This window comes from Meleagris gallopavo, chromosome 6 (genome assembly GCF_905368555.1).
Source record: "Meleagris gallopavo chromosome 6, MGAL_WU_HG_1.1, whole genome shotgun sequence".
In the NCBI taxonomy this organism is placed as follows: domain Eukaryota; kingdom Metazoa; phylum Chordata; class Aves; order Galliformes; family Phasianidae; genus Meleagris; species Meleagris gallopavo.
In genome coordinates, this window is record NC_139409.1 from 108,729 (window position 1) to 135,402 (window position 26,674).

Sequence of the window (26,674 nt, forward strand, 5' to 3'; positions counted from 1 at the left end):
AGTTAAGCCTTCAGCTCACAGTGCTGACTCGTTAGCAGCCCTTGAGGGCACAGCTGTGAGCTGCACTGTCATCAGAGACTGATTTCTACTTGTTGGTCTTCAGAATCACTCAGTTGAGTATGATAACTTACTCTCTTGCTTCAACAACCCCTGTATAATTTGCATCATCGACACTTTTCTGTGCTTCCTGTTATTTGTGCCCTGGGCTTTAGTGAAAAAATATTAAACAGCTTTAATCCAAAGATAATTCCTTAAAAAAATGTGATGTCTTCTGCTTCGTTTTCCTTACCTGCTTTGCCCGTCTTCTATTATTACCTGTCTCCTGAATCTCAACTACGTTTTCAGACAGCAATGTCCCAAAGGCTTCCCTGGGGTCCAGTTAAATAAGATACACACTTATTCCTTTTTGTTGAAAATTGGCCAGAAATCCATTAAATTCGGAAACTTACACAACTCCTTTATCCCATTTACCATTTATGTCCTCACACACTCAGTTATTTTACTTCCCCTCGGCCACACAGAGACTTAGGATTGCAGCAGTGCAACTGCCCAGAGTGTTTTTGCCCATCTGTAAAGAAGGAGGAAACTGGATTTCCTCCTTCTTTATTAGGAAAAAATATTTTTTGAAAGCCTCTTCTGATTAATAATGCTATAATGCTATATATTCTGGTCCCACTGAAAATCATTTGAAAAGAATCTATAGTTTGAGTAAATAAGTAATGAGTAAACACTTCCTGAGGGATGCATTCATACACAAAAATATGTGAGACGTGACAATCTTAGAAAGCACAGAGACTGCAGAAGGCACATAACCAAAGAAGGAGAACAGAGCAATCTTGGCATACAGTCATAAATTCACCTCTCATTTCAGCTACACTGGCAGAACCGTTATTAGGTGAATAAAATCACAACAATCTGGGAGCACAATGGAGCTGAGAGTGATGAGTAATACTGGTCATTATTAAAAAAAAAAAAAAACACAAACAAAAACCAAAAAACCATATTGCTAAATGAGCCCAAGTGACTTTTAAATTATTTTATTTGGCAAAATAATCACAAAGTTATGAAAAGATGACCTCTGAGAAAAGGAAATTTTAATTTCAAGCGGTCCATTACTACAGCAAACATCAACAGCTTTGAGAAATGGCAGCCAGTGGTAAAATGGCAAAAGCAACTTAAATGTAATGCAGGGAAACATGTCTGAAATTCTGAACATCCAGTGCACACAATGTCCAACAAAATAAAAACCAGGTGAAAGGTTATAAACAAAATGGCACGCATTCGATAAGAACAGGTGGAAGAGAAGGAGCTCTGGAGATGGCTGTTCTATGCAGGTTTTTGTCTATCTGCAGTTCTTTTTCTTCCTTTTTTTACCATCTTCAGAGATCTACGTGAGACAATATGGGGAAAGATTCACAGACTTTTGAGTCAATAGAGAAAAAAATCAAATGGGCATTAAAATATCAGGAGATTTTGGCTGGAAGAACACAAGACAGCAGTGGAAGATCAATCCTGAAGGAGCTGTGATTGGCCTGCAGCAGCAGGTAGGACATTTTCTAAACCTTCCAGCTTTCCGTTCTCCTGGTATATAAATACACATGAAATCAGGCACAGCTGCTCGTGGCACAGGACATGATTACAGTGCTCAGGCTGGAGCTGGACAATGTGCTTTCAGCTCAGCCTTTTTTTGGGCAGTGGTTTCCCTCCTTGTCTCTCCCACCATATAATAGGCACGGCAGGTTGGCAGGCTGCAGCTCACAGCAACAAACTCCATTTGGCAATGAAGTCATTGAGCCACACGGTAACACCCTGCCTATGCTCCCGAGGGGACAATGCACATAAATGGTGGCACCTCAAAAATCTGGGGTTAGAAGAAGCACCAGTGGAATCCTTGTGGTCTGTGGTGCTTTGCAAAATAAATCATTCGCATTGCTTATGCTAACAGTTGAGCTGGTAAGGCTCAGATAGAAGTGCTTCCATGTGAACTGCAACAAGAAGAGCTACCTGCTGTAGGTTACATCACATTACTTGTCACAGTTTTCCCACTCACGGTAATCAGCTTGCATCTTTGGCCCAAGATTTCTTGGTGGTACAGATAAAAACAACGTGGTCTCTGGCCTTTGCAGTTTACATATGAAGTTAGCAGATGGAAATAGCAAGAGTGCAAAGGAGCAGGGAGAGCAGCAGTCACCATGATGGGCAGCGGACCCAGCACAGCAGCTGTCTTGCTGCGCTTGTTTTGAATGGCTACCAAGTTCCTGTGCTGCACACCCCATCATCAGCACCTGTTTCCTGACCAATTTATACTCAGCCTGCAACTTGAAACCATAGAAACAATGTGCTTGTAGGGAATTTTGACTGCCCTGCTCTCTCTTGGGAAGCAAGCGTGCTTCATTCCTCAGAGAAGCCCCGGTGCTCAGATGCTTCAGATGAGCCGGACGTATTGCACAGCAAGGCTGGTTATAAAAGCAATAGCAAATACTAAGGAGTAAATATCTGCTAATGTTGTACAGAGGAAGGGTTCTACAATTTCGTAAGATTAAAAAATAGAAAATTATTTCTTTAAATTTCTGTAGCTAAAATCCCAGATATTAACCTGGAGTATGACACTCACCTAATCCAAATAAGTATAAAAAAAGTTAAAAAATATAGCATAAAGCTTATGTAATGGAAAGTCAATCACAAATATTTCGTAAGAAATAAGGGATGCAAGCTACTGGAAGAGAAAGAACACAAACATAAAAACAACCTGTCTTATTTCTGCCCTTAAGAAAAGCTTCTTTTGTCTATAACTCAACTGATTCCTTTTCTTCAACTGATTTGTAACAACTCTTCCACTTTTCCAATTGTTTTAATGCTAACCTTTTTTTTTTCCTTCAGTTTCTCCACCTCCTGCGGCCATTTGAGTCAATCCCTCTTTTCCCTAGCCCAATTCCTGCCACTGCCTATCTCACCACTACAATTCTCTCCCAAAATCCACTTTTTATGCATCCCCCCATCTTACATATTTGATGACCTCACCCCCCCATGACAGCTTTGTCATCCGTTTATCCTCACTTAACTCCAACAAGTGCTGCAGTTCATCAGTCACAAATCCTCTTTAGAAATAAATTAAAGACTCAGCTGTAGGCCTACAGCCTCTCCTTACTGTGGCCTTTTTAAAGGCTTTGTTTTTTGCTATTTCCCCCTTTATATTCTAACATGATTTATCTGTCCACCAGTTCTGTGGATTCTCTTGCACGGTTGCGGGCCACAACTCTGATACTTCAAACCAAAGCCTGGAATGCCTTCAGAGAATGACTCCATTCTGTCTGGCAGCTGCTGAAGAATGGACATGTGCAATGAAAATAGTTTCTAACAGTTTCTAATCCTGTAGCAAACTCCCAGCGTAAAAATGATGAGGATCCTGACTGCAGCTGAGACCCAAAGACAAAGCATGGAAGAGAGCAGGTATGAGTGAAGTACTCCTTTGGATATACTTGAGCAAGAAGTGGGAGCAGATGGCCTCCAGAGGTCCCTTGCAACCTCAGCCATCCTGTGACCGTGAATGGTGCATCAGCTGCGAGTGCATGGGTCAGGATTAGGCTGAGGAGTATGGGTAGTGTTGTAGTGGTGTCTGCCACAGAGGCAAGATGGAGGTGATCAGGAACATGAGGGAATGGAGCAGAGCAGAAAACAGGGTCACAACCCTAGACTTCAGGAGAGTAGGCTTTGGCCTTTCTGAGGATCTGACTGGAAGAGCACAGCGGAGGGCTGTAAAGATGGCCCTGGAGCATCTAATGATGGGGAAAGGCTGAGAGCCCTGGGACTGTCCATCTGGAGAAGAAAAGGCAGAGAAGGATCTGATGAGTACTGATCAGTACCTGAAGGGTGCAGTCAGGAGGATGGGGCCCGGCTCTGTTTGGTGGGGCCCAGTGACAGGACAAAGGGACACTGGACACAAACTGGAGCCCAGGGAGTTCCATCTGAATGTGAGGAAGAAATTCTGTGCTATGAGGCTGGCAGAGCCCTAGAACAGAACCCAGAGAGGTGGGGAAGTCTCCTCTGGAGATAACCCAAACCCGCCCAGATGTTTTCCTGTGTAGTTGCTATAGGGAACTGCTTTGAGGGGGCTGAAGTGGTGGGTTCCAAACGTTCTTTCTGACCCCTACAGTTCTGGGGTTGTGTGAAAACGCTAGCATTTTTTTTACCTTAGAAGATTGGGAATAGAAGACAAATCAGGATAAAGAAGGTAAATAATGCGCTGCTATTTACCACCTCTTGCTGTTGGACTCTGCTTCTGATCCCTGCTAAATCTAAGTTTGCTCCCTTCAAAGACCATCACACAGCTCTAGAAGAAGCGGTGCCTGCTGCATACAGTTTGTAAAATCAGATTCTTATTTGGTGGATGTAGCACAAGCAGACTCACCACTGCTTTCACACAGCCTTTCTTTTCTCCCTTCTGGTATCAGGAAGGACTGCTGAGATAGAGACTTTGTTTCCCCATTTTTAGTTTTGTCTGCCTGCTCCTTTGAAAGAATCCCTGGTGCTTCTTTGGCTGCTTTCCTAAGGAAAAGTTGCAGACACCTCTTCAATGGTGGCAATTTGTGACTGAGGAAGGAACTGTTCAGGTGGGAACAACAGTGCACAATTCATTTGTTTAACGCGGGGAGCTAGGAGCTGCACCCCGCAATTCACAGCTGACTCTTGGGAGGCTCCAGGATCAGACACCTGAGGTGTGCACTGCCTCTGCTTCAGGTACATCCAAAGAGGAGCCCACAGCCTGCACTGCCGAGCTCTGAAAAGAGCCTTCCCTGCAAAGCCCTCTGCACATTTCCATGGGAACAGCTACATGCCTTTCCTGTTGCCGAGGAGACACAGTGCTGCTTTCTGAGCCTGGCAAACGGTCCCCAAAGCACTGCAGCATCCTTAAGACAGGAGCAGTTTCACACCAGCACCTCCCTCCCCGTTCACCACCTCCATCCTCCTCCCATTCCCGTTTTGCATCTGCTCTTAGCACTTAAGTGCAGTGTTTCCGTTTCTCCCAAGCAATCGCCTTTGATACCGGCATTTAAAATGACATCGCCAACCTGAGCACCTCCACGTGCCCGGACTCCGTCCTCCCTACGACTGAAATTATTCTTATATACTGAGCGACCCCGCAGAGCAACAACTCCTTCCTCTGGAACCCATCTGCACTCAGAAGCTGGGTGGCAAAACCAGCGCATCTCTCCTCCGCCTTCCCTCACTTTCGCTATTTTTAAATGGAAAATCAAACGAAAGAAGCAAACGCAGAGGGCCGGCTGAGCCCTCCGGGCCTCGGGCTGGCAGCGCACGGAGGAAGCGCAGATCCTCGCTCTCGGCGCCGCGCCTCAGGCCGCGCTCACAGCCCGGTGCCGCGCGGTCCCAGACTGCCGCTGTGCGGCCGCCGCCGGCACTGAGCGCAGCGCTGCGGGCGGCCGGCGGGGCGGCGGGCTGCGGGCTGACAGCGGCTCTCCTCCCACGTCCTTTCCTCCCTCAGACAACCTTTTCTCCGCCCTTTCGGACGGAAAGGAAAAGGGGAAGGAAAAAAATTAATCGGGGAGTGGGGAGTGACAAGTGCTGTGCAGCAGCGGGCCCTGCTCCTCTGATGTGGGGAAGCAGAACAGATGGAGACTGCGGTCAGAGAGCCAACGGATGGAGTCTGCTGCAGCGGGCAAGCCTTAAACGTGGGACCTTGGCGGCAGGAGGGCTCCTCCTCCCTCACATCTGAGCTTACAGAGCCAGTGCTAACCTTAAGTCAGGAGGAACGAGATCTCAGAGCCCCTGGGCTGCACCGTGCATGAACAGCCTGAGAAAAAGGCACGTTGGACCCCGTCTGCAGGCAGCACCTGCTTGTGGGATACGCTGTCACCAGCGGTTTGCTGTTAACAGATCCTGGTCAGCGTATCTCAGCGCTGAGGCTCGTGCAGGCCTTGAGCCCGCCCTGCCCTCATCCACAAACAGCAACACTGACTCAAGAGCCCAACAAATCAAGACAATTCTGGGAGCAGGGGTGAAGGATGAGGGACCCCAGGTCATCTTCCTGACCTTACAGGTACAGAGGAAGGGTTGGACAGGAGCAGATTTATCCTGCATGCTAACTGCTACATGCTACGTGTATCCGATCAAGAGTTCGTGCCTTCAGATAAAACAACACGGCTATTTTCCTCACTGAGGTTCTTCAAGACGAGGACAAAACCCCTCTATCTCTCTCGGGTAAACTAAATATAGTGAGTCCTTGTGGCCACCCACTATAAAACAGCTTTAACTACAGCTTTAATCACTTCACATGTCTCTTCTGAACACTTTTTCATACTCCAGAAGGCTTTCTGAAGTACAGCTTGAAATGGAACCTGAATTACAGTAAAATGTAGTCATGTCCCAAGAATGGCATCCTTCTTGGACCCTGTTTTCATTCCTCTGTTACCACAATCTCAAAAGCCATTTGCACCTATACAAATTTATCCTTGTTTATTTCTCACTGTATGATCCTTGCATGTTTGTCTACTAAAAATTATGAGCATTAGAAAGAACCCAATGTATAAATTAACTATATAAAGAGTCCAAATTGGCCGGTAAAATGTAACCCTTCCCAATATTCATCACTGCGCTAATTCTATCATCTTACGTATCCTTCCACGTATTTCCACCTGCATCCAAGGACTCGGATTACTCTGTAACCTCAGTGCCAGCACAGCCCTGCTGCTGATCAACTGATGCAGTCTGTAAGCAAGTGTGTGAACCAGACAAGAAATAGATACCACCCACCTGTGCACCACACAGCCCCATGAGGTCTTCAGGGAGTGCACAGAACAGCAGCTTTCCCCAAAGGGAGCTCTGAGCCCCAGAAGTACCTGAGCCTACGATACCTAAAAAACCTCATCACTGTCACTGGCTTTACACAGAAAAGATAAAAACCAGAAGTGGGTGGTAAATTAAGTGAAAGCTGTAACAAAAATCTGTACAGTGTGTTGTTACAAGATGGTACTTTGAGGTAATACTGGAATGAAAGGTGACGTGATGGGCACAACTATCTGAACCTCATCTGATTTGGACTGAAAACAAAAACAAACAAAAAACAACCCACAAACAAAAAGGAAGCAGGAACCACAAATAGCTTGCTAGGAAGAGAAGAGCTAGTGCCACATTGACAGTGCCTCATTTATGTCCTTACAACAAGTCCTGGATTTTCAATTATTTTTTACTATCGCTTCCCTGCTGGGCACTCAAGTATCTCTGCTTTCAAAATGGAGACAGTATTATCTACCTTCCCTACAGCGAGGAAAAGAAAACCTGAAGGAATGGGCATCTCTATTCCTGGCCAACAGAACTACGTTTATCAAAATGAACACGTAGCATCATAGGAGCCTTAACTCATACCAAGTCTGTGAGACATGATAACAAGCGTCTAGTTAATAATCTGGCCTTCCTACGAAGTGCAAAGTGAAGGAACTCTTTGTGGGGCAGCAGATATCAAGAGAGGATGGTAAGGAAATGCCTTTTAAAGAAAAGGATGCAACCATCCCAGGAGAATTTGAATGCTTCTGTTGGAAGTGACCTACAGAGATCACCGTGTCCTGAGCGCTTCAGGGCTAACTGAAAGCTACAGCACACCACCGAAGGCCTTATCCATCTGCCTCCTGAACACTGACAGGCACGGGCATTGACATCTCACCAGGAAGCCTACTCCAGTGCCTGACCACCCTTACAGCACAGAGACTTTCCAGTGTCCTGTCGGGGCAGCTCTGTGCCATTTGCACATCCTGCCAGTGCTTCCAGGAACAGAGCCCAAGGCTGCACACAGCACTCCAGGTGTGGCTGCACCTGCACCAAACCCAGCAGGACAACCACCTCTTGTGACAGAAGGCTGGCTGAGTTCAATGCAACCCAAAATGCAGTTGGCCCTCCTGGAGGCCAGGGCACGCTGCTGGCCCGCGGTGAGGCTGACGGCGGCACAGCCTTCTGAACGCTGCCTGCTCCTCCCAGCTCAGGATATGCATAGATATAAATATCAGGCAGTAGTACGTGTGCATTTGCTCTTTCACTGACCTGAAGTAACATGACTTTCATACACACATATATCCTAGGAGTATGAGCAATCATCACGAAAATATGCACAGTACTTTTCTTTAAAGAGCAAAGTGCTCCAAACTGAAAACACTACATAGTAAGTATTGATAACACTTCCAAGTCACTTATGTTTAAGAAGAAAAATGAGTGATACAGGAGAGCTCATCAGTTACGAGCACATACTGGAAATTAAAAAAAATAAAGAAAAAACACAAAACCACAACAAACAATAACAAAATCATACAAGATTTTTCTTTTGGAGTGAAAAGTAATGATATAATCAAAATAGAGGTGAGTAAATAATACAAATGACATTGACAGTGTTCACATTGCAATCTCTGCTGTAACTCGCTTTCAGTTCAAGAAGTTAATGTAATTGACTCAAGACCAACGATGATGCAAAGTTGAAAGCAACAGAAAGTTTTACGTAGTGCTTCAGTAACAAACACGTCCCAGAAATGATTATGATTTAGATCGCATTTGATAGATATGAAAACATAGATAGTTGTTGATACTGAGCATTTCTGTTAAGTACTTAGAAATAAATCACAGAAGATGCTCATGGTTTATATAGACGACAAAATAAAGAAATGTTGATTTCTACAACCACCCCTACATAAAGGTGCTGAAGTCAGAACTCTTCACATTGGTGGTGAGGCCCTGGCACTGCCCAGAGCAATGGGTGCCTCATCCCTGGAGGTGCCCATGGCCGTGGATGGGGGGCCCTGGGCAACCTGAGAGGGTGGGGGACAGCCAGCCCACGGCAGGGGTTGGAATAAATGATCTTTAATAAATGGAATAAATGACCCCATCCAAATCAACCCCTCCACAGTCCTCTGATTACTGTAAGATCCATTCTGTTCTTTATATTACAGAGTGGGGAGCCAAGCTCTCTTCTCACTGTAAAAGGAAGCCATCGGGAGCAGTTCAGATGCAGACTCCTACAGTCAATCAGACAAACCAGGTCCTCCTTATACACTGGCAATGCAGTGTCAGAATTGAAACTGCAAAAGCATTTTGTGTAACAACTATTTAACAAGCACTGAAATGTACAGCTGCAAAATGAATGGTGTATGTAAGCTGCTACTCTTCAATTAGCTGCTGCAATAAAAAAAACTGCTGAGCAAATTCCAGGCACAGTGATCATATCAAGAGCTGCACACGCTGAAGAATGCTGCCTTTGTTTCAGCTGGGCCATTCAAACTGTATTTAACTCAGATTTCAAGAATTTCTTCACAAGACGGATATGACAGAGGAATTCTGACAGAACAGCACTCAGGCTGAGAGCCACTCAGCCTCAGGCACAGGTCCCACAGGTGCTTACAGCAAAGCAGTGGAGGGGAGAGAAACCACCACAAGAACAGGGACAGGCAGCCAGGACAGAGCAGAACTTGTAAAACCAGGACTTCAATGTTTTCAAAGATAGGAAGGAAGCAGAGCAGTTGTAATGGTTTACAAACAAAAATGTGAAGAATATTCGCAATTAAATTCCCTTGTAAGTAGTTGCATTTGTAGACATTTGAAATAAACGAATTTTGATTATCAGGAAAATGACAGCAAGATTGCTAAATGTTGTAGCTCAGCGTTGGCCCTTCAGTAAGAGTGAAGTTTGGAAAGAAAAAAAAAGGATAAAGAAGGCCCACGGGACCTTCTCAGAATGTTGGCAATTCAAATGCCATCCATGTTAGGGCACTTGGAGCTCTGACTCAAGGCCAGGATGGATGGGGCCCTGGGCAACCTGATCTGCTGGGTGGCAACCAGCCCACAGCAGGAGGTTGGAATTGGACCATTTTAAGGTCCTTTCCAGCCTCAATTATGCAGTGAAGCAAATGGGATCCTGGGCTCCATCAGCAGAGGGGTGGCCAGCAGGGACAGGAGGTGATCGTCCCTCTCTGCTCTGCTCTTGTGAGGCCCCATCTGCAGCACTGCGTCCAGGGCTGGAGCCCCCAGTACAAGAAGACAGGGAGCTGTGGGAGAGGGTCCAGAGGAACCACGAAGTTCAGGGGACTGGAGCAGCTCCCCTATGAAGACAGGCTGAGGGAGCTGGGCTTGTTCAGCCTGGAGAAGAGAAGCTGTGGGGTGACCTCAGTGCAGCCTGCAGGACCTAAAGGGAGCCTTAAACAGGAGGGGAGTCAGCTCTTGGAAAGGGGAGATAACAGCAGGACAGGGGAATGGTTGGAAGGTGAGGGAGGGCAGATTTCAGTTGGCTGTCAGGGGGAAGTTGTTTGGTGTGAGAGTGGGGAGGTGCTGGAACAGCTGCCCAGAGAGGCTGTGGATCCCCGTCCATCCCTGGAGGTGTTCAAGGCCAGGTTGGATGGGGCCCTGGGCAGCCTGGGCTGCTCTGAAATGTGGAGGTTGGTGGCCCTGCATTGGTGGGGGGTTGGAGCTTCGTGATCCTTGGGGTCCCTTCCAACCCTGGCCATTCTGTGATTCTGGATGAGGACCACTCCAAAACTAACGTCTCCTACTTTATCAGTTGGCCCATGGTGGATCAGAGGTGGATGTTGATGGTGTGGCAGTAGAGATCGAACCGTCCCACTAATATTCTGTGACATTCTATTGCTGTGTGACAGATGGCAGCAGAGGGGCAGCCTGATAAGATGGCATCTGACATGGAAGTCTGTATGAAGCAAAGGTGTGTCATGCAATGACACCCAGGGACATTCATCAACACTTGTGAACATTTCTGAAGACCGCAGGGGATGTGAGCGCAGTGAAGGGTGGGTGGATTTCAGCAGTGAAGGTGGTGGCAGTGAGTCACTTCCACTGCTGCATATTGTTAGGAGTGTAGCACGCAGGTCCTCATTCATTGCTGGCAAAAATGCATAACTAATTGTAGTCTCTGTGCTGAAAAATAGTAGTCTGTAGCTGAGGATGTGCTCCATCAAATAGCGTCATTGTGCTTTGTAGCTGTTGTAGTTTTCATGGAAATAAATAGAAGACATTACTTTTGGAGCAACTACATGCATTGTTGAGGTATCCTGCTGCACTCTGTAACTTTTATTAATAAAATACTCAACCTTTTGCAAAAACAATATAGCACATTCTTAATACGTGTCAAAAGAGAACAAACCCTGAATAATAACAGCTAAATGAAGAACAAAGCTCAGATAGGAGCTGCTGTAAGCGTAAGTAAGAACATCATTTAAAACACATCTGCGATTCAGGAGAAAGCACAAAATTTAAATGAACATTAATTTAGATTTCACAAGTCACAGAGGGACAGTGACAGACGTAGATGAGTGACAGACTCATTTATACTGTTATCTGATCCACCTGGTGAACAGGGAATAAAAACTACATACAAACCAGATGAGGTTTAACAAAAGCAAGTGTAGAGTCTTGCATCTAGGGAGGAATAATTGCGTGCACCGGTACAGGTTGGGGGATGAGCTGCTGGAGAGGAGCTCTGCAGAGAGGGACCTGGGCGTCCTGGTGGACAACAGGTTGGCCATGAGCCAGCAGTGTGCCCTCGTGGCCAAAAAGGCCAATGGCATTCTGGGGTGCATTAAGAAGAGCGTGTCCAGCAGGTCGAGGGAGGTGATCCTCCCCCTCTACTCTGCCCTGGTAAGGCCTCATCTGGAGTACTGTGTCCAGTTCTGGGCTCCCCAGTACAAAAAAGACAGGGATCTCTTGGAAAGAGTCCAGCGGAGGGCCACAAAGATGGTGAAAGGCCTGGAGCATCTCCCCTATGGAGAAAGGCTGAGTGAACTGGGTCTGTTTAGCCTTGAGAAAAGACGACTGAGAGGGGACCTGATCCAGGTCTGTGAATATCTGAGGTGTAGGGGCAGAGTGGTGAGGCCAGACTGTTTTCAGCAGTGTGTGGAGACAGGACGAGGGGAAACAGCCAGAAACTGCAGCATAGGAAGTTCTGCACAGATGTGCGCAAGAACTTCTTTAGGTGAGGTGACGGAGCGCTGGAACAGGCTGCCCAGGGAGGTTGTGGAGTCTCCTTCTCTGGAGACGTTCAAGACCCGCCTGGACACCGACTTGTGCGACCTGGTGTAGGGAACTGCTTTGGCAGGGGGTTGGACTCAATGATCTCTGGAGGTCCCTTCCAACCCCTGTGATTCTGTGAAATAAAGGCACATTCAGAGAACCTAGAAGAGGAGACAAGGTGCATATTGCATGGAATGGGAAGCAAGAAACTGAGAAAGGTCTTCAGAAACATGGAAGAAACAGTGCACGTAAACTGCCCACCCAAAGCTGAAGAGTTTGCACAGCCCCAGGGGCAGGAGCCACACACAGCATGGCAGCAGAGCTGCTGCTCACTTTGTAGCAGCACGTTCAGCCTGGTGCGCTGCAACAGCCCCAGGGACGCAGACAAAACAGGTGTAAGATATGACGGGAGGGAGGGAAACAGCAACAGTGTGAACCTACTGAAGCCTCCCGTACTGCCTGTGACCCCACCTGGTGTGCCTGGGTTCATTAATCTTCTTCGCAGAGGCTGACGGGGCTGTTTGGGCCTGGGCAGGACGGCGCTGGCAGCACACGGATGTCCTGGTGTCTGCCAAGCAGTGCCGTGCAGAGACAAGGACTGCTGTGTCCTTGTGCTGCAGGGAGGGGCTCTGGGGGCACAGCCAGCAGGGCTGAGCCGGCTGGTCAAAGGGATGCTCCTTCCCATATGCAGTTGTTCATGGTGATAAAAGCTGGGGCAAAGACGACGGAGATTGAGGGAAGCGATTTGTCCTTCCAGTAAGGCCTTACGAGCCCCGCTTTCCTGGACATGGATGACCACCTGCCTGCCAACTGGAAGTAGTAACCGGCTTCCTTCTTCTGCTTTGCTTCTATGCAGCTTTTGCTCTACCAGTTAAGCTGTCTGTATCCCAATCCATGAGTTCCCATGCTTTTCCCTTTCCAATTCCCACCGTGCTGTAGGGCAGTATGTGTGGAACTGCATGAGGCTGTGAGTGCCCAATAAAATACAGACGTCAAGTGATACAGATTTCATTAGCCACAACCATCCACAGCACGAGCTCTGTGCTTTCTCCTGCAACTGCTCATAGTGGTCACTGCTCCTCTGTGGGCAGAGCCAGCCAGGATGCTGATCCGACTGCGTGAGGTTATTTCTATGATCCCAAAGAAGAAAAACATGGGAATAAAAGAAATTGAAGTAGTAACCTGTCCTTTTATGCCACTGAAATGGAAAGCTTTAGTTCTCAATGACCAGTATCTAAAAATGATTCTCTGCTGACCCAGCAGATACAAGCACAGCTCTTGGCTCTCCACCTGGACATCCCCTTGTAACAGCAAATTCTTCAGTCTCCACAAATTATACGTATTTTGCCAGGGAAAAATGTTTGCAAATCTTTAATATTCATACATTGTGAATGTTAGGCCCTGCACTTTCGCCACAGCACTTTCAATTTCTTTAATACAATTGAAAGCACATTTGTAAATATTAAAACTCAAGGTTATGAGTTCAGTACAACTAAAAACTATGGGCATGTGGTTGGTAAGCTATATTTTCTTTGCTGCAGTTTAGGATCTTGATAGGAGCTGAATCACTTTTAAACAAATTATTTTTAAAATGCATTTACAGGCAGAGAACAAGAGAGCTAAATTTCAGGGTAAAAATAAAATAAATAAAAATAAAAGATGCAATCAAAGAATGGCCTGGGTCAGAAGGGATCTCAGGGATGATGAAGCTCCAACCCCCCACCAATGCAGGGCCACCAACCTCCACATCTCACAGCAGCCCAGGCTGCCCAGGGCCCCATCCAACCTGGCCTTGAACACCTCCAGGGATGGACGGGGATCCACAGCCTCTCTGGGCAGCTGTTCCAGCACCTCCCCACTCTCACAGCAAACAACTTCCCCCTGACATCCAACTAAGCCTTCTCTCCTTGAGCTTAAAATCATTCCCACTTGTCCTATCACTGTATACCTGAGTAAAAAGTTGATTCCCCTGTTTATAATCCCCTTCTAAATACTGCAAGGCTGCACTGAGGTCACCCCACAGCTTCTCTTCTCCAGGCTGAACAAGCTCAGCTCCCTCAGCCTGTCTTTGTAGGGGAGGTGCTGCAGCCCTCTGAGCATCTTTGTGGCTCCTCTGGACCCTCTCCAACAGCTCCCTGTCTTGTACTGGAATCCCAGCCCTGGACGCAGTGCTGCAGATGGGGCCTCACGAGGGCAGAGCAGAGAGGGACAACCACCTCCCTGTCCCTGCTGGCCACCCCTCTGCTGATGGAGCCCAGGTTACCACTGGCCTTCCGGGCTGCAAGAGCACAGTGCTGGCTCATGTTCAGATTTTCATCCACCAGAACCTCTCAGGTCTTTCTCTGCAGGGCCGCTCTCAAGGAGTTCTTCTCCCAGTCTGTATACATATCTGGAATTATTCCGACCCAAGTGCAAAAACTTGCACTTTGCTGTGTTGAACCTCATTAGGTTCACAAGGGCCCACCTTTCAAGTTTGTTGAGGTCCTTCTGGATGGCTTCACATCCTTCTAACTGCACCACTCAGCTTGGTGTCATCAGCAGACTTGCTGAGAGTGCACTCGAACCCTTTACTGATGTCACTGATGAAGATGTTGAAGAGTAGTGGGGGACACCGCTCGTCACTGGCCTCCACCTGGATACAGTGCCATTCACCACAGCGCTGTCTACAGCCTTCCAACCAGTGCCTTATCCACCAAATAGCCCACCCGTCAGATCTGTCTCTCTCCATTTAGAGATAAGGATGTGCTGAGGGACCATGTCAAAGGCCTTGCACAAGTCCAGGCAGATGACATCGGCCGCCCACCCTTTGTCCACTGATGCCGTCACTCCATCATGGAAGCCCACCAGATGGATCAGGCACAACCTTCCCTTGGTGAAGCCATACTGGCTGCCTCAGATCATCTGCTCATCCCTCATGTGCCTTAGCATGTCTTCTAGGTGGATCTGCTCCATGATCTTCCCAGGCACAGAGGTGAGGCTCAATGACCTGTAGTTCCCCAGGTCTTCCTTCCTCCCTTTCTTGTAAATGTGAGGGATGTTTCCATTTTTCCAGTCCCTGGAGACTTTGCCCAACAGCCACGACTTTCGAATATGATGGAGAGCAGCTCGGCAACCACCTCAGCCAGCTCCCTTAGGACCCTGGGATGCACACAGACTTGTATACATTCAGTCTCATCAGGCGGTCTCAGTCTTGTTCTGCCCTTACAGAAAGGGGGGAAGATTTATTCCCTCACTTCCCACATAGAGGTCCAGGGACGTGAGCTTCAGGGATGTGAGAAATACAAGAATCCTGGCTGCCAGTGAAGACTGAGGCAAAAAGCTCATTTAGTACCTCAGCCATCTCCACGTCTGTCAGGACCGTTCTCCTTTCCAAGTTCCAACGGAGATATGCTTTGAGGTACAATGTTGATAGACTCCAAAACTATCATCGGTGCAGAAGTAAACCACCACTGACAAATGCAGACATTGTCATTAAGATAAGAAAAAAAAACAGTGAAGACCATTGGAGGCAATAAAAGGACAACAAGTTTCTCTCTCAAGCATTGGAGCCAATGAGTTTTTTTTAAAGTGGCAAGAAGAACTAAAACAGCTTTTCATAGACTTCATGAGATCCTTGTCCCATTCAGGATCCTTATCTTTTATAGAAGCAAATGGAATTTCAATACATAAACTCTCCCGATTCCTAGGAGGGCCGGGGAACAAACTCTGCAGGGAGTCAGATCCGTATTAGCAGCCATACACTGCATTACTGTTACTATCAGTGAGTTCTAACACATCAGTCAGCACAGAGGATATGGAACTGACAGTTACAGGAAGAGAAACAAATTGAATGCAGTGTCAGAACTGGAGAGGAAATTATCTTCCCTAGGGGTTACCTAGAGAAGCATTTTGCCACATTTGCTGCCTTGCATTCAATGGACACCTTGATCCCAACCATACACCAGTAAGAAAATCACAGACAAGCTTCCAGTGATTAGCAGGTTATTATTCTCATTGCCTGTACATACAACTTCTTTTGGGATAGACCTGCAGATCTCCTCCTTTTGGCCTGGTCTCTGTCCCTGCCAAGTGGCCCCAGTCTTCTATCATTGGATCCTGAACAACAAGAACTACCAAACTGCCCTTCCGATGGACAAACCCTTAGTCAGCAACAGCTATGAGCTGCATTCGGATGCTCAGTGCCTTAAGAGATAGGCAAACTAAATTGTCCCATAGTCCTCTATGGACTCAGAATCCCAGAGAAAGTTCAGTTGAACAGAAAGGGACAAAACAGTAACAAAACATAATCACAGAGAAGTAAATGGATTGAAAATGCGGCTAGAATAGTGCAGTCCAGTAAAGTGGAAAGACTCCTTCAGTGAAGGTAACACTGAAACAGCAGACCTAAGAATTTGTATGATTTTGTAAGATGATGTAGCCCAAAGTGCTGATGCCATCACTAGCTGCATTGAAAGGCATGTGGAAATCATTCTGTATTTGCTTTACTTTCCTCTTCTTTTTTTGCATAATTCCACTACAGGATGCAGTCTGATGCAGTACATTACAGCTCTTTGGTCCACGTAAACCACACTCAGAAAACTACCACGTGAATCTCCCTGGACCAGACCTCCCCAACTCACCAGCAGCAAAGAGCCACACATTGCAGGCACCAGGCAAAGTCCATAACCGTGCTGCAGCAGCTGAGCAACGCGGTTATTAACAGGCAAACCAGACAGTGACAACAAGCCCAACGTCTCTTAAAACCAAGAAGTTATAAGCCAGGCTATTTAATTCCAGTGCAAAACAGACTGCATTTTCTCACTTCACCAGTGGCAACTTTACTAATGAAATGACCCGTGCAGGCTGTGAGAGACAAAAGGGCACTGAATCTTACAGCCATCCTGCATTGCTGACTGAGAACGGATGCAGCTGGGCACTTACAAGTGGAAGCAACAAGAGCAGCGGAACTAAAGTTAGAAACTAGAGACCTGAGAGAGGGGGATTTGAGTACCTCCTCATGGAAATGACCAATACCTTCCAACAACAGCACCAGGGAAGCCTAATAGCAAAGAGTTAAACATGCTAATTTAAACCTGCTGTGAAAAGTAGTGCAGTCCCACAAATCAATGACTATCACATGAGCTAATTGCATTTACTTGTAACAGCTGAACTAATAAACCACCACGAGGAACACTTTCTATCGCTCTTCCTCACTCTCCCTTCTATAGGCCTGCTCTTAGCACTGCATTCTCTACCATCACTTGTTCTGAGCCAGTTCTCTCTGCCTGCTGTCTCCTCCCCTGACAGCGCCAGCAGAAACTATCAGAGAAAGAGCTGTGCAACAAGAGGGCTGAGGGCAACAGCAGCAGGCAAGCGGTTCAGGGCTCACTTCACAAAATACCAATATTTTCCAGATATCCAAAGCAACATATCTTCCCATCCCACGTCACAGACACATTCTTCCCAGCTGGAACAGGTTACTTTTTAAAGGACTAACACCTACCTGTGCCAGACTAGGCAGATGGCGAACACCTACAGTCACATGTGTGCAGACCAAGAGGGAGCAACAACCTTATCCACAGCAGAATGGGGCAGGAATCCAGACATTGTATCATGATGAATGAGCAGCAGACATTCTAATTGACCTGAAGCAGGAGCAGCTCTAAGACAGCAGGCGGAGGACACATTTGGACCCAGCTCTGAAAAGAGAAAACACAACACTGAGCGATAGAGAAGAAGCATACAATATACATAAAAGCTGCCTAGAACAGACCAACCCACGTGATACTTCATAAGCAGCACAGCTTGAAAGGAAGGATGCAACTGACAGTGACTGAAGCCCTCCCTGCACATCCATGTTGCCTGTAAGGTACTTCTGCCCAGGCACTACACCACACCTGGACGGCTTGTAAGCTATTCAGCTGTCAGTCTGTAGCCAGCTTGTGATTGACGAGGTTGGAGATGAAGTGGAGTATTCTTCCCTGTAATGTGTCGACATGTTGAGGCTTACTCTGGTAAGAATCACAACATGGTAAAGTTTGGAAGACATCCCTGGAATAGGCCTGGTCTCACCAAGAAGATGGGGATGTTCTCACATGGATGCTCTCGGTCATATTTCTGCCAAAGGACATCTCTGATAACTCTGGGGAAAGCAGGCCAGTCTGGGAGCTGCTGACCAACTAGCCTGCTTTCATGCTTCAAAAAAGTACCTCTAAAGGCTCTCAGCCTCCATGGCATTTCCACAGGAACCACGGGCTGCCCTGATAGGCTGGTCAGTGCTGCAGACAGGAGAACGACTGACCCCACAGACTCAGGGTGCAGTCAGGCAGCTTCAGTGGCTGCATGCTCACAACAAGGACCAGAGTCGATGGGCCTGGCTAAGGAGGGAAAGGCCGCTCCTTGGAAAGGAACGTATGAGAGCATGACTTTGTTTTAACAGCCCTCCACTGCAGGTGATGAAGGGCAGAGGCATTACAGCAGGACAAATGTGCACCCACAGCACTCACAGGTGTAAGCTCACACCCAGCCATGCAGTTAGAAGCAGCTGTTCAGAGAACAGGCAGACAAGAAAGGAAACACGAGCATCACGGTGCCAGGCTGGGCAGTCCAGGGCAGCAGAAGAGCAGACAGCCCCATCAGGGCGGTAAGGAGTCTCAGCTCAGCAGGGTCGAAGCAAGGCAAGAACAAAGGGCAGAAAGACTGAGGTGAATTGTGCCAAAATAGAGTTAAAGTCAAAGAAGAATAAGGTCTGGGACAGCAGTGACTGAGTACGACAAAGCAACAGAGGCAGTGCAAGTCAGAAGGACTGGAGCAAGAGAGCAAAGAGCCAGAGCACGAGGTACAGAAACAGCACTGCCATGCTGTAGAACAGGAGGTTTCAGAGACTGACAGTGCAGGAGTCTCACCATGCCCAAGGAGTGGGGCCAGGCTGGGAATTCCTCCCCTAGTGCCGACGGGCAGGAATCCTGCTCGGAAAGAAGGTCTGGTTCCTCGTGGCAGTGCCCCTGTGGTGAACAGCTGGGTGTTGATTGCTACTGAGGCAGTACAAGAAACTGGTTCTTTTCAGAAGATGCACGACTCCTCCAGGCATGTCATACTTTGAACTCATTCTCCAAGAAGGGCTGACAGCCCCAAACCACAATCTGAGATTGGACTGGTCACTGGACATGACCTGGTCTCACTGCCAAGCACACAGCACCTGAGAAATTGTGCAAGTCTGTCCGCCAGGACCTGGCAAAGGGGACATCATCCCCCAGGGAGTGCTCTTCTGAAGTGGGTATGTGTCCTCCCCAAAGGGGAGGAAAGGAGAACCAAAGCAGCTCCTGCTCCCCACCATCCTGAAGAAGGCAAGCAGTGCAGACGCTCTCTTGCAGGTTGGATGGTGGTATCTTCCAGAAGGAAGTCCGAGGAGCGTGGAGTGTCAGTCTGCATAAGGTAGCAGATGGTCAAAATCCCCATTCACCTCAGGGTGTGGTGCTGGAAGGGTCCACCTCTGATGAGGGATCCTGGCTTCTCACCAGCACAGAGGGATCTGGAAGCATCAGCAGGGAACCAGCTTCGGGGGTAGATGTAACCACCGCCAGAAAACCAGGAAAAAAGTCCCCAGTCCACGACAGCTGGTGAACCACCTCACCTTCTCATCCCTCTCACATTTAATTTGCGCCAGCCTTTCCCAGCAACTTGACCCCAGGGTCTCTCCGCAGGTGGTGCCGAGCAGAACCTCAGGAGAGAGCTCAGGATGCAGAGAACGGCAGGGAGGGAGAACCGTCTGCCACGGCAGCTCGGCACGGCCCGCGCTGAGAACAGCCGTCAGATGCGGAGCACTTTGTACTCGGCGAGCACCCGGGGCGATGCGCGTCCCTGCGAGAACACAGCGGGGTGCAGCCCAAAGGCAGCGCCGGAGACGGCCCGCAGCCGGCTGCAGGACAGCACCGGGTGCCTGAGGGCGAGGGGACGGGGACCCTTCCCTCCAGGCGCCGTCAGACCTGCGCTCCACGCCCCCGGGAAGCTCAGCCCACGCAGCAGAAAGGGCTGCCGACGGCTTCTGCAGCCCACACGTGGGGCGGCATCCCGGGACCACGCGCCCAGCAGCGGAGCCGCCGCGGCCCGTGCCGGGGATGGGGGGCGCGCGCCCAGAAAACGGCGGAGGCCGAACGGGCGGCACGGCGGGGCAGCGCCGCGCCCGCGGGGAACGGCGCGGGGCGATTCCCGGCCGGAGGGCAGCGCCCGGCGGAGGCGTCCCGGGGCGGGGGGACAGCGGGGCAGCGGGGCGCGGCGCTCACCGTCCCGGCCATTCTCCTCCCGCCGCGCCCGCGCCGCTCTCCCGCTCGCACCGGGGCCGCCGTCCCGGCGCTGAGCGCCTGCGCGACGCTGCGGAAAGCGGCGCAGGGACCGTCTGCAAAGTGCGCTCCGCGCGGTGCGACCTGCGCAGGGGCGGCGGTGCGGAGCGGCCCTTCCGCAGCGCCCTACCGCCGGCGAGGAGGCACCGCGCGGGGGCGGCCGCTGCCGCCGCTCGTGTTTTAGCGGCGCTTCGGAGACGGGAAGGCGGTCGCTCCGCGGTCCCTGCGAGAGCCTCGCGGGGGCGGCGCGGGCCGCCTCCTGGAGGCGGGGGCGGGGGCCGTACGTTCCCGGTCCCCGGGGCGCCCCTGCGGACGGTTCCCGCCCGCCGCGGAGCTTTGAGGCGGCCCCGGGGAAGGGATGGCCGGGCCGCCGCCGCCGCCACCTCCTCCGCCGAGCCTCGGCGCCCCGCGCTGCGGCATCTCCTCGCGCACCGCCGCCGCAGCCCCGCGGCGCCCCTCACCACGCCGCTGTCGCCGCCGCTGCCCATCGGTCGCCTCCGCCCCGCACCGCCGTCGCGCCCCTCGTACCTGAGCGCCGCCGCACCGCGCACAGCCCCCCGCCTCCGCCCGCCGCCACCCCGCCCGGCCCGGCCCGGCTCTGCCCTGCCCCGCCCGCGGACCCACCTGGCAGCGGGGCTGGGGCCGGAGCCGGGGCTGACGCGGTGCCGCCTGCTTGCCGGGCGCGGCGCGGCGCTCCACAGCGCCAGCAGTACCCGAGGGAGCGCTCAGAACCCACCTGTGCCCGATGGCTGCCGCGGGCGCTGCGCGGACGATCGCTTACCGCGGCTCAGCGAGACATCCGGAGCTGCTGTGGCACCGACTGCAGTCGTACTCTAACAGCGATCGTGGGAAGAAAATGGCTTTGAATCGTGTCTACTGCTTCGAATTCAAAACCGGTTTCTGCCAAGAGTTGTTATCCCAAATTTGCTACTCCTCTTTGTACCTGCCCTTAAGCAGCTATGGGGTGTGAGGATGCTGTGCTCGAGGCCGCGCCAGGCACGTTGGGAAGGACAAGGGATGTTGTTCAGTGAGAATCCAGTAGGAGATATTTATGCAGTACGCTTTCAAAGAATAATTTGAGTAAGCACTGAAGGAGTCTGCTGTAGGTTAAAGAAGCACCGGGAACAATGAGAGATGAGTGCTGCTATAGGAGGAGTACTGGAGGTGGTATCTGAGTGGGGCACTGAGGGGCTGTGAAGGCAAACAGCTCAGGTGAAGAGGAGTAACAGATGAGCAAAGACAAGCAGATCTTTCAACTCCAGGTGTTCAAATATGGCGTAAGCTTAAAAACTAAATAAAATCTTGTAAATATTATGAAGTGGATTTATATATCTTATAATTAGGGCTATACACTCTGCCCTAAGTTTGCACTTTTCCTGTGTAGTATTTTCAAGCTTTTTCACAGAATCTGAATCACAGAGAGACCAAGGCTGGGGGCACCCAAGGCTTCCTCTGGTCCCACCCTGCCCCAGCAGGGCCACCAGAGCAGGATGCTCGGTCCCACGGCCAGGTGGGGCTGCAGATCTCCAAGAAGGAAACTCCACAGCCCGCATGAGAATGCTGTGCCAATGTCCAGCATCTGTGCAACTGTGCTTCCTGGTGGGCAGGGCAGCTCCTGGGCCCCCATTTGTGCCCAGCACCACTAGAAAGAGCTCAACTTTGTCCTCTCTGCACCTCTCTGCAGGGATTTAAGGCCACTCACCACAGGAAAAGAGCCTCCTGAGCCTTCCCTGCCCCATGCTGAGCAGCCCCAGCTCAGCCTCTCACAACAGAGGTATGCTGGGCCCTTCAGCATCTCTTTGGCTCTGCTCTGGACTCCGGTCTGTCCAGATCTCTTTTGTACCAGGGAACTGTGATCTCCTGGTCACACTTTGCCTAATGCAGCCACGAATAGTGTTAGCCTTCCTTTTGCCACTGCTATTTGCTCTGGTATACAACTGTAATGGAAAAATAGTTTTTGTTACCCATAATCCAGAAACTCACCTTCGGGTACCTTGGAAGAAAAAGTTCAGCATGCATATTGTAAAGCTCCATAAGTGCTATACGCACCCAGGAAAGACAGTCTGAAATAATAGTGTAACAGATGGTACCTACCTTGCCTGAGGGACAAAGGCCGAGCCCCTGGGTGTCACAGCAAGAAAGCACTGCGTGTTGGTTTAGGCTCAGACTGCTGGTGGGAGACTGCTCAAGTGAGCAAGCCTGGATGTGCTACAAAGAACTGAGAAGGGTGTTTCATCATAGCTATGTGACTGGGTGATGCTCAGGGCCAAATAGCAGGGGGCAAAGCTCCCCATAAAGTAAGTCGTCCCTCTAGAGTAAGGAATGGAAGAGCATGCAGGGAAACAACGCTTCTGTTTTGATAGGGAAATACTCAGCCGTTAATGAGATTGTCTTCTGTATCTTAGCCAACAGTAACCCCATACCTGGTCTTTGGGACATTCTGGATGGTCTGCACACCATTTTATTGCGCCCTGAGTGCAATTGGCTGTGAATCACTTTGGAGTGAGAGAATTCAGCACCCTGAGGGCTGTGACTGATACCTGCAGTCATCCCTGGGATTGCACATGCACAGCTGAGCTGCTCAGAGGCAAACCATGCTGATGGGTTGGGCTGCACTTGGAAAGGTCACATTATTTATAGTCCAGAGTCTTGGAGAAGATTGATGGACACCTTGATCAGATGCACTGTTTTTCACATCTTTAAGAGTCTTATTAGTGAAGAGCAGAGCGGTAGCTCCTTCACAGGTGAGGAGATGAGGACTATTTTCTTCTGTTTCTTAAAAGTAACAGCACAGCTCGGACAAAAGCTTCCTGTGTTTGTAAAGTATTTTGTACTTCTTTTCTCCGCAATCAGAAATAAACTGTTTCAACAGGATAAGGGTTAAGTAATCCTGCCCAGGACATCCAGAAGAGTGAGTTACCCACGCTGCAATAAAAGACAAGAAAGAATATTCAAGTGCACGGAGCCAGTAGGAACTGAAGAACGTCCTAAGTTGGAAGGGACCTTAAAGATCATCCAGTTTCAACTCCAAGAGAAGTGCACACAAATGTGTGTGCAACTCGTGGCATGGGTCACTCAGCAGAGCTGGAGGCACAGCCGATGCCCAGTGGGGGCATGCACTGTATGTGTTATAAGGCTGGTTATGACACTCAGTGATTTGGCTTTTTAGTCGGCCTGCGACCCCCAGTACAGTCCGAGAATTCTGTATCAAGTCCTCACACAGCTGATCACTTCTGGCTGAGTGTCCTTGACGATCGGTCCTTCTTTGCAGACAGTAGCATAAAAATGGTGGTACAGGTGTAAATCATAGGTGCCACCTGACTCATTTTGCCTGTTTCTGCCAACGGCCAGCAGTGAACACCTACGCAAGATCCTGAGAACAAAGCAGACACGCAGTGATCCCTCCTGGAACCCTTTCCTAGCTCCAGTGCTTTTTGATTCAGAGCCACTGTGAGCGAGGTGTTGGCTCAGTGCCTCACTGCTTTGAGTTGCTCTTTTGTAACTTTCATCAACTGTGTGTTCAGTTGTGAAATTAAAGGCCGCTGTCTCAGTGCAGCTGGGTTGGGATTGTTTTCTCCAGCGTGTCTGCTAGGATGTAACGCTTTGGTTCTAGGAGGAGAGCAATGTTGATAACATGCTGATGTTCACAGTTGCTGCTAAGCAGTGTGGCACAGAGGAAAGGCCATTGGCAGCAAAGGAGCCAGGAAGGAGCAGAATTAGAACAGCTGTCTGAAACCAGCCAGAGGAGCATTCCATACCATATGGCATCACGTGGAAGGAGTTCTGAAGGGGGTGGATGTTGATCTTTCCTTCTCTTCCACTGCTCAGGGGCTAGCTGGGCATTGGTCCAGGGTGGAGCAACTGCTTGTGCATCACTTACTATACACATTCATATACACTGTCATAACTATTACCCTTTCCTTTTTCTCCCTATCAGTAAACAGTTTTATTTCAGCCGAGGAGTTCTGCATTTTTTCCTGCCTCCCATCCCACTGGGAATGGAGGGAGCGATGACTGCGTGATGCTGAGCCACCTGCCAGGTTAAGACACTACAGTCAATTCAGTGCCCAGCTTGTCAGAGAGATTGGTGTGACCACAGGGCTTGTTGTGAGGGTTGTGGCACCGTAGGGTCTGTCAGAAGAGTTGGAGCAACCACAGGGTCAGTCAGAAAGGTCAGAGCAACTGCGGGACCCGTGACAGGGCTTGGAGTGGCCACAGGGCTCGCCGTGGCAGCTGGAGCAACTGCAGAGTTCACAGCAGGAGCTGGAACAACCACAGAGCCCATTGCAGGAGCCACAAAGAACCACTGATTCTGCTTCTGTGTGATGGGAACTGCTGAACCACACCTGAACCTCTGATTGACCACCTGAGGTGAGCACTGGTCAGACACGGGAGCACAGGTGAAGGCAATGCAGCTGTGCTGCTGGAAGAGCGGAGCCTGGCTGCACCTCTCCTGGACCCATTTAAGAGCTGACTGCTGGGGGGAAGGATCTCTGCTGGAGATCCCTCCTCTGAAGTGTCATAGAGAGCCCAGGACACAGGTAAGCATTCTATCTATTCTGTTTTGGTATAATAACTGCATAGCCAAACTCTCTGGTATATTTCATAACTATAACATCTGTACATTCATTGATTATACAGCACCCAAACCCTCATTCAGTGGAAAAGCATCTGCTCTGTAACTCACCACCTAATTACTGTCATCACTAAAACCATATGCCTATTTTCAGCTGGAATTATCTTTCAATTTGAAGAATTAATTTGTTCCAACTCTGCTCCAACAAGGACACGCAGAGCAGCCCCAGGCCAAATCCAAGCAGCTTCTAAGCTCTCCACAGAGGAGGCTCCACAGCCTGTACCTGTACAAAAACCTGCACCAGTGCTCCATCACTGACAGCACAGAAGTGCTTCCCGATGTGCAACCTCTAATCTTTTTGCTGAAAAGTTGAAGCAGTGCATTAAATCAAATGACTGTCAAGTCTGTAGCGGCCATCCGATCACCCTGGGCTTGACTTGTAAACGCAAAGGCTGAAGACAACAGTGCAGCTTATTTACTATGCAACAACCTTCACTAGTATCAGTTATACAGCAATGCCAGCTACACTAAGCTCATCTGCCAGCATTTCCGAATTCAGCTGCTTACAGTCTTATAATAGGAATCAGTACAGACTGATAAACCTTCTTCCTGTTTTGTATGACATGGGATCAGCTCATTCAACTTTTTTTTTCCCCCTCTTTCTTCATTACATCATTTCCCTTACTGCATTCTTGATTTACCATTCCCGGTTTGCACCAGTTAGAGCTTAACTGCGAACCTGCCTGCCTAGAAGATGCAATAGTTGCTTTCACTAATCCTAACCTCACCTTGGAATGCAGACATTTATCAATAAGCCAGAATTTGCAGACTCGAGAGTCTGCTGGCAGACTTCTCCCCCAAAATGCAGTTCCCAGCTTCCTTCAATTTTCTAAGACAAGAGGTGCTCTTAGGGGTCTCTAGTTCTTTGTACTTGTACTCAATGTGAAGTAATATTTAAAATACTGTGCTTTACATCTCCTACTAGGATCGCAGTGCACCAGCAAAACAGTGATTACTGCAAAGCAATCACAGCAATGAAGTTTCCAACAACTTCTGTTGATCTCACTCTGAGGGTTCACTTAGCGACAAACACAACCCTGGTAAGAGACTCAGAAGAGATTCCTTCTTCCCATGTCAGCATCAAGCTCCTCTTACTTTTCAAATAAGAGAATTTGACTTTTTATCCCTTTTGAGATTGCTGCAGGCTGAGTACTTTCTTTGAAGCTTTTCAGATCTTTCATAATCTCTTTGAAACTGATACCAGACCTCCACCTTATAATCATAAATAAAGCAAATACAATCGTGTTCCTTAAATACTGCATGTGTAGCCACGAATAAGGGTAGTCATCCTCACTGGCTCAACATATGAAATTGAGATTGCTCCCAGTTCTAGAAGAACCAGTACAATACAGCGGTGCTCCACAAGGTCGGTGTTTGACAAGGGAATTTTCAGTTCCTTTACCTCCCCTGATTACATAACAAACTGAGTGCTCTGCGGTTGCAAACATAGCAAAGTGAAAGCACACTGAACAGTTCTGTCCAGCAGCAAACTAAGTTATGTTTGTGACCCCTCAGAATTGAGTGCATAGAGAAAAACTCAAGATGGTGCAGTGACAGCACTGAGGGTGGCAAGGCCAACATAATCTTGTTCCAGAAAGTACCTCATATTCTGTCTCTACACCACTCACCAGAATTGCATGGCTCAAAGAAAGATCACCTGAACAGCTCTTCTTACACCCCTCATCCCAGAGCCTATAAAGTTCACAAGTAA

The 26,674-nt window shown here is 49.1% G+C and overlaps 1 protein-coding gene across 1 annotated transcript; it reads right to left on the reverse strand.

The window, feature by feature from the left end:
* Positions 1 to 1,021: 1,021 nt before the first annotated feature.
* On the reverse strand, positions 1,022 to 26,537 carry LOC146544034 (uncharacterized). The gene is made up of 3 exons (XM_085226762.1): positions 20,271 to 26,537; positions 17,492 to 17,687; positions 1,022 to 15,458 (listed from the first exon to the last, which is right to left on the reverse strand). The coding sequence occupies exons 1-2, from the start codon at positions 20,813 to 20,815 to the stop codon at positions 17,651 to 17,653; spliced, it is 582 nt and encodes a 193-aa protein (XP_085082888.1). The 5' UTR covers positions 20,816 to 26,537; the 3' UTR covers positions 1,022 to 15,458; positions 17,492 to 17,650.
* Positions 26,538 to 26,674: the final 137 nt, after the last annotated feature.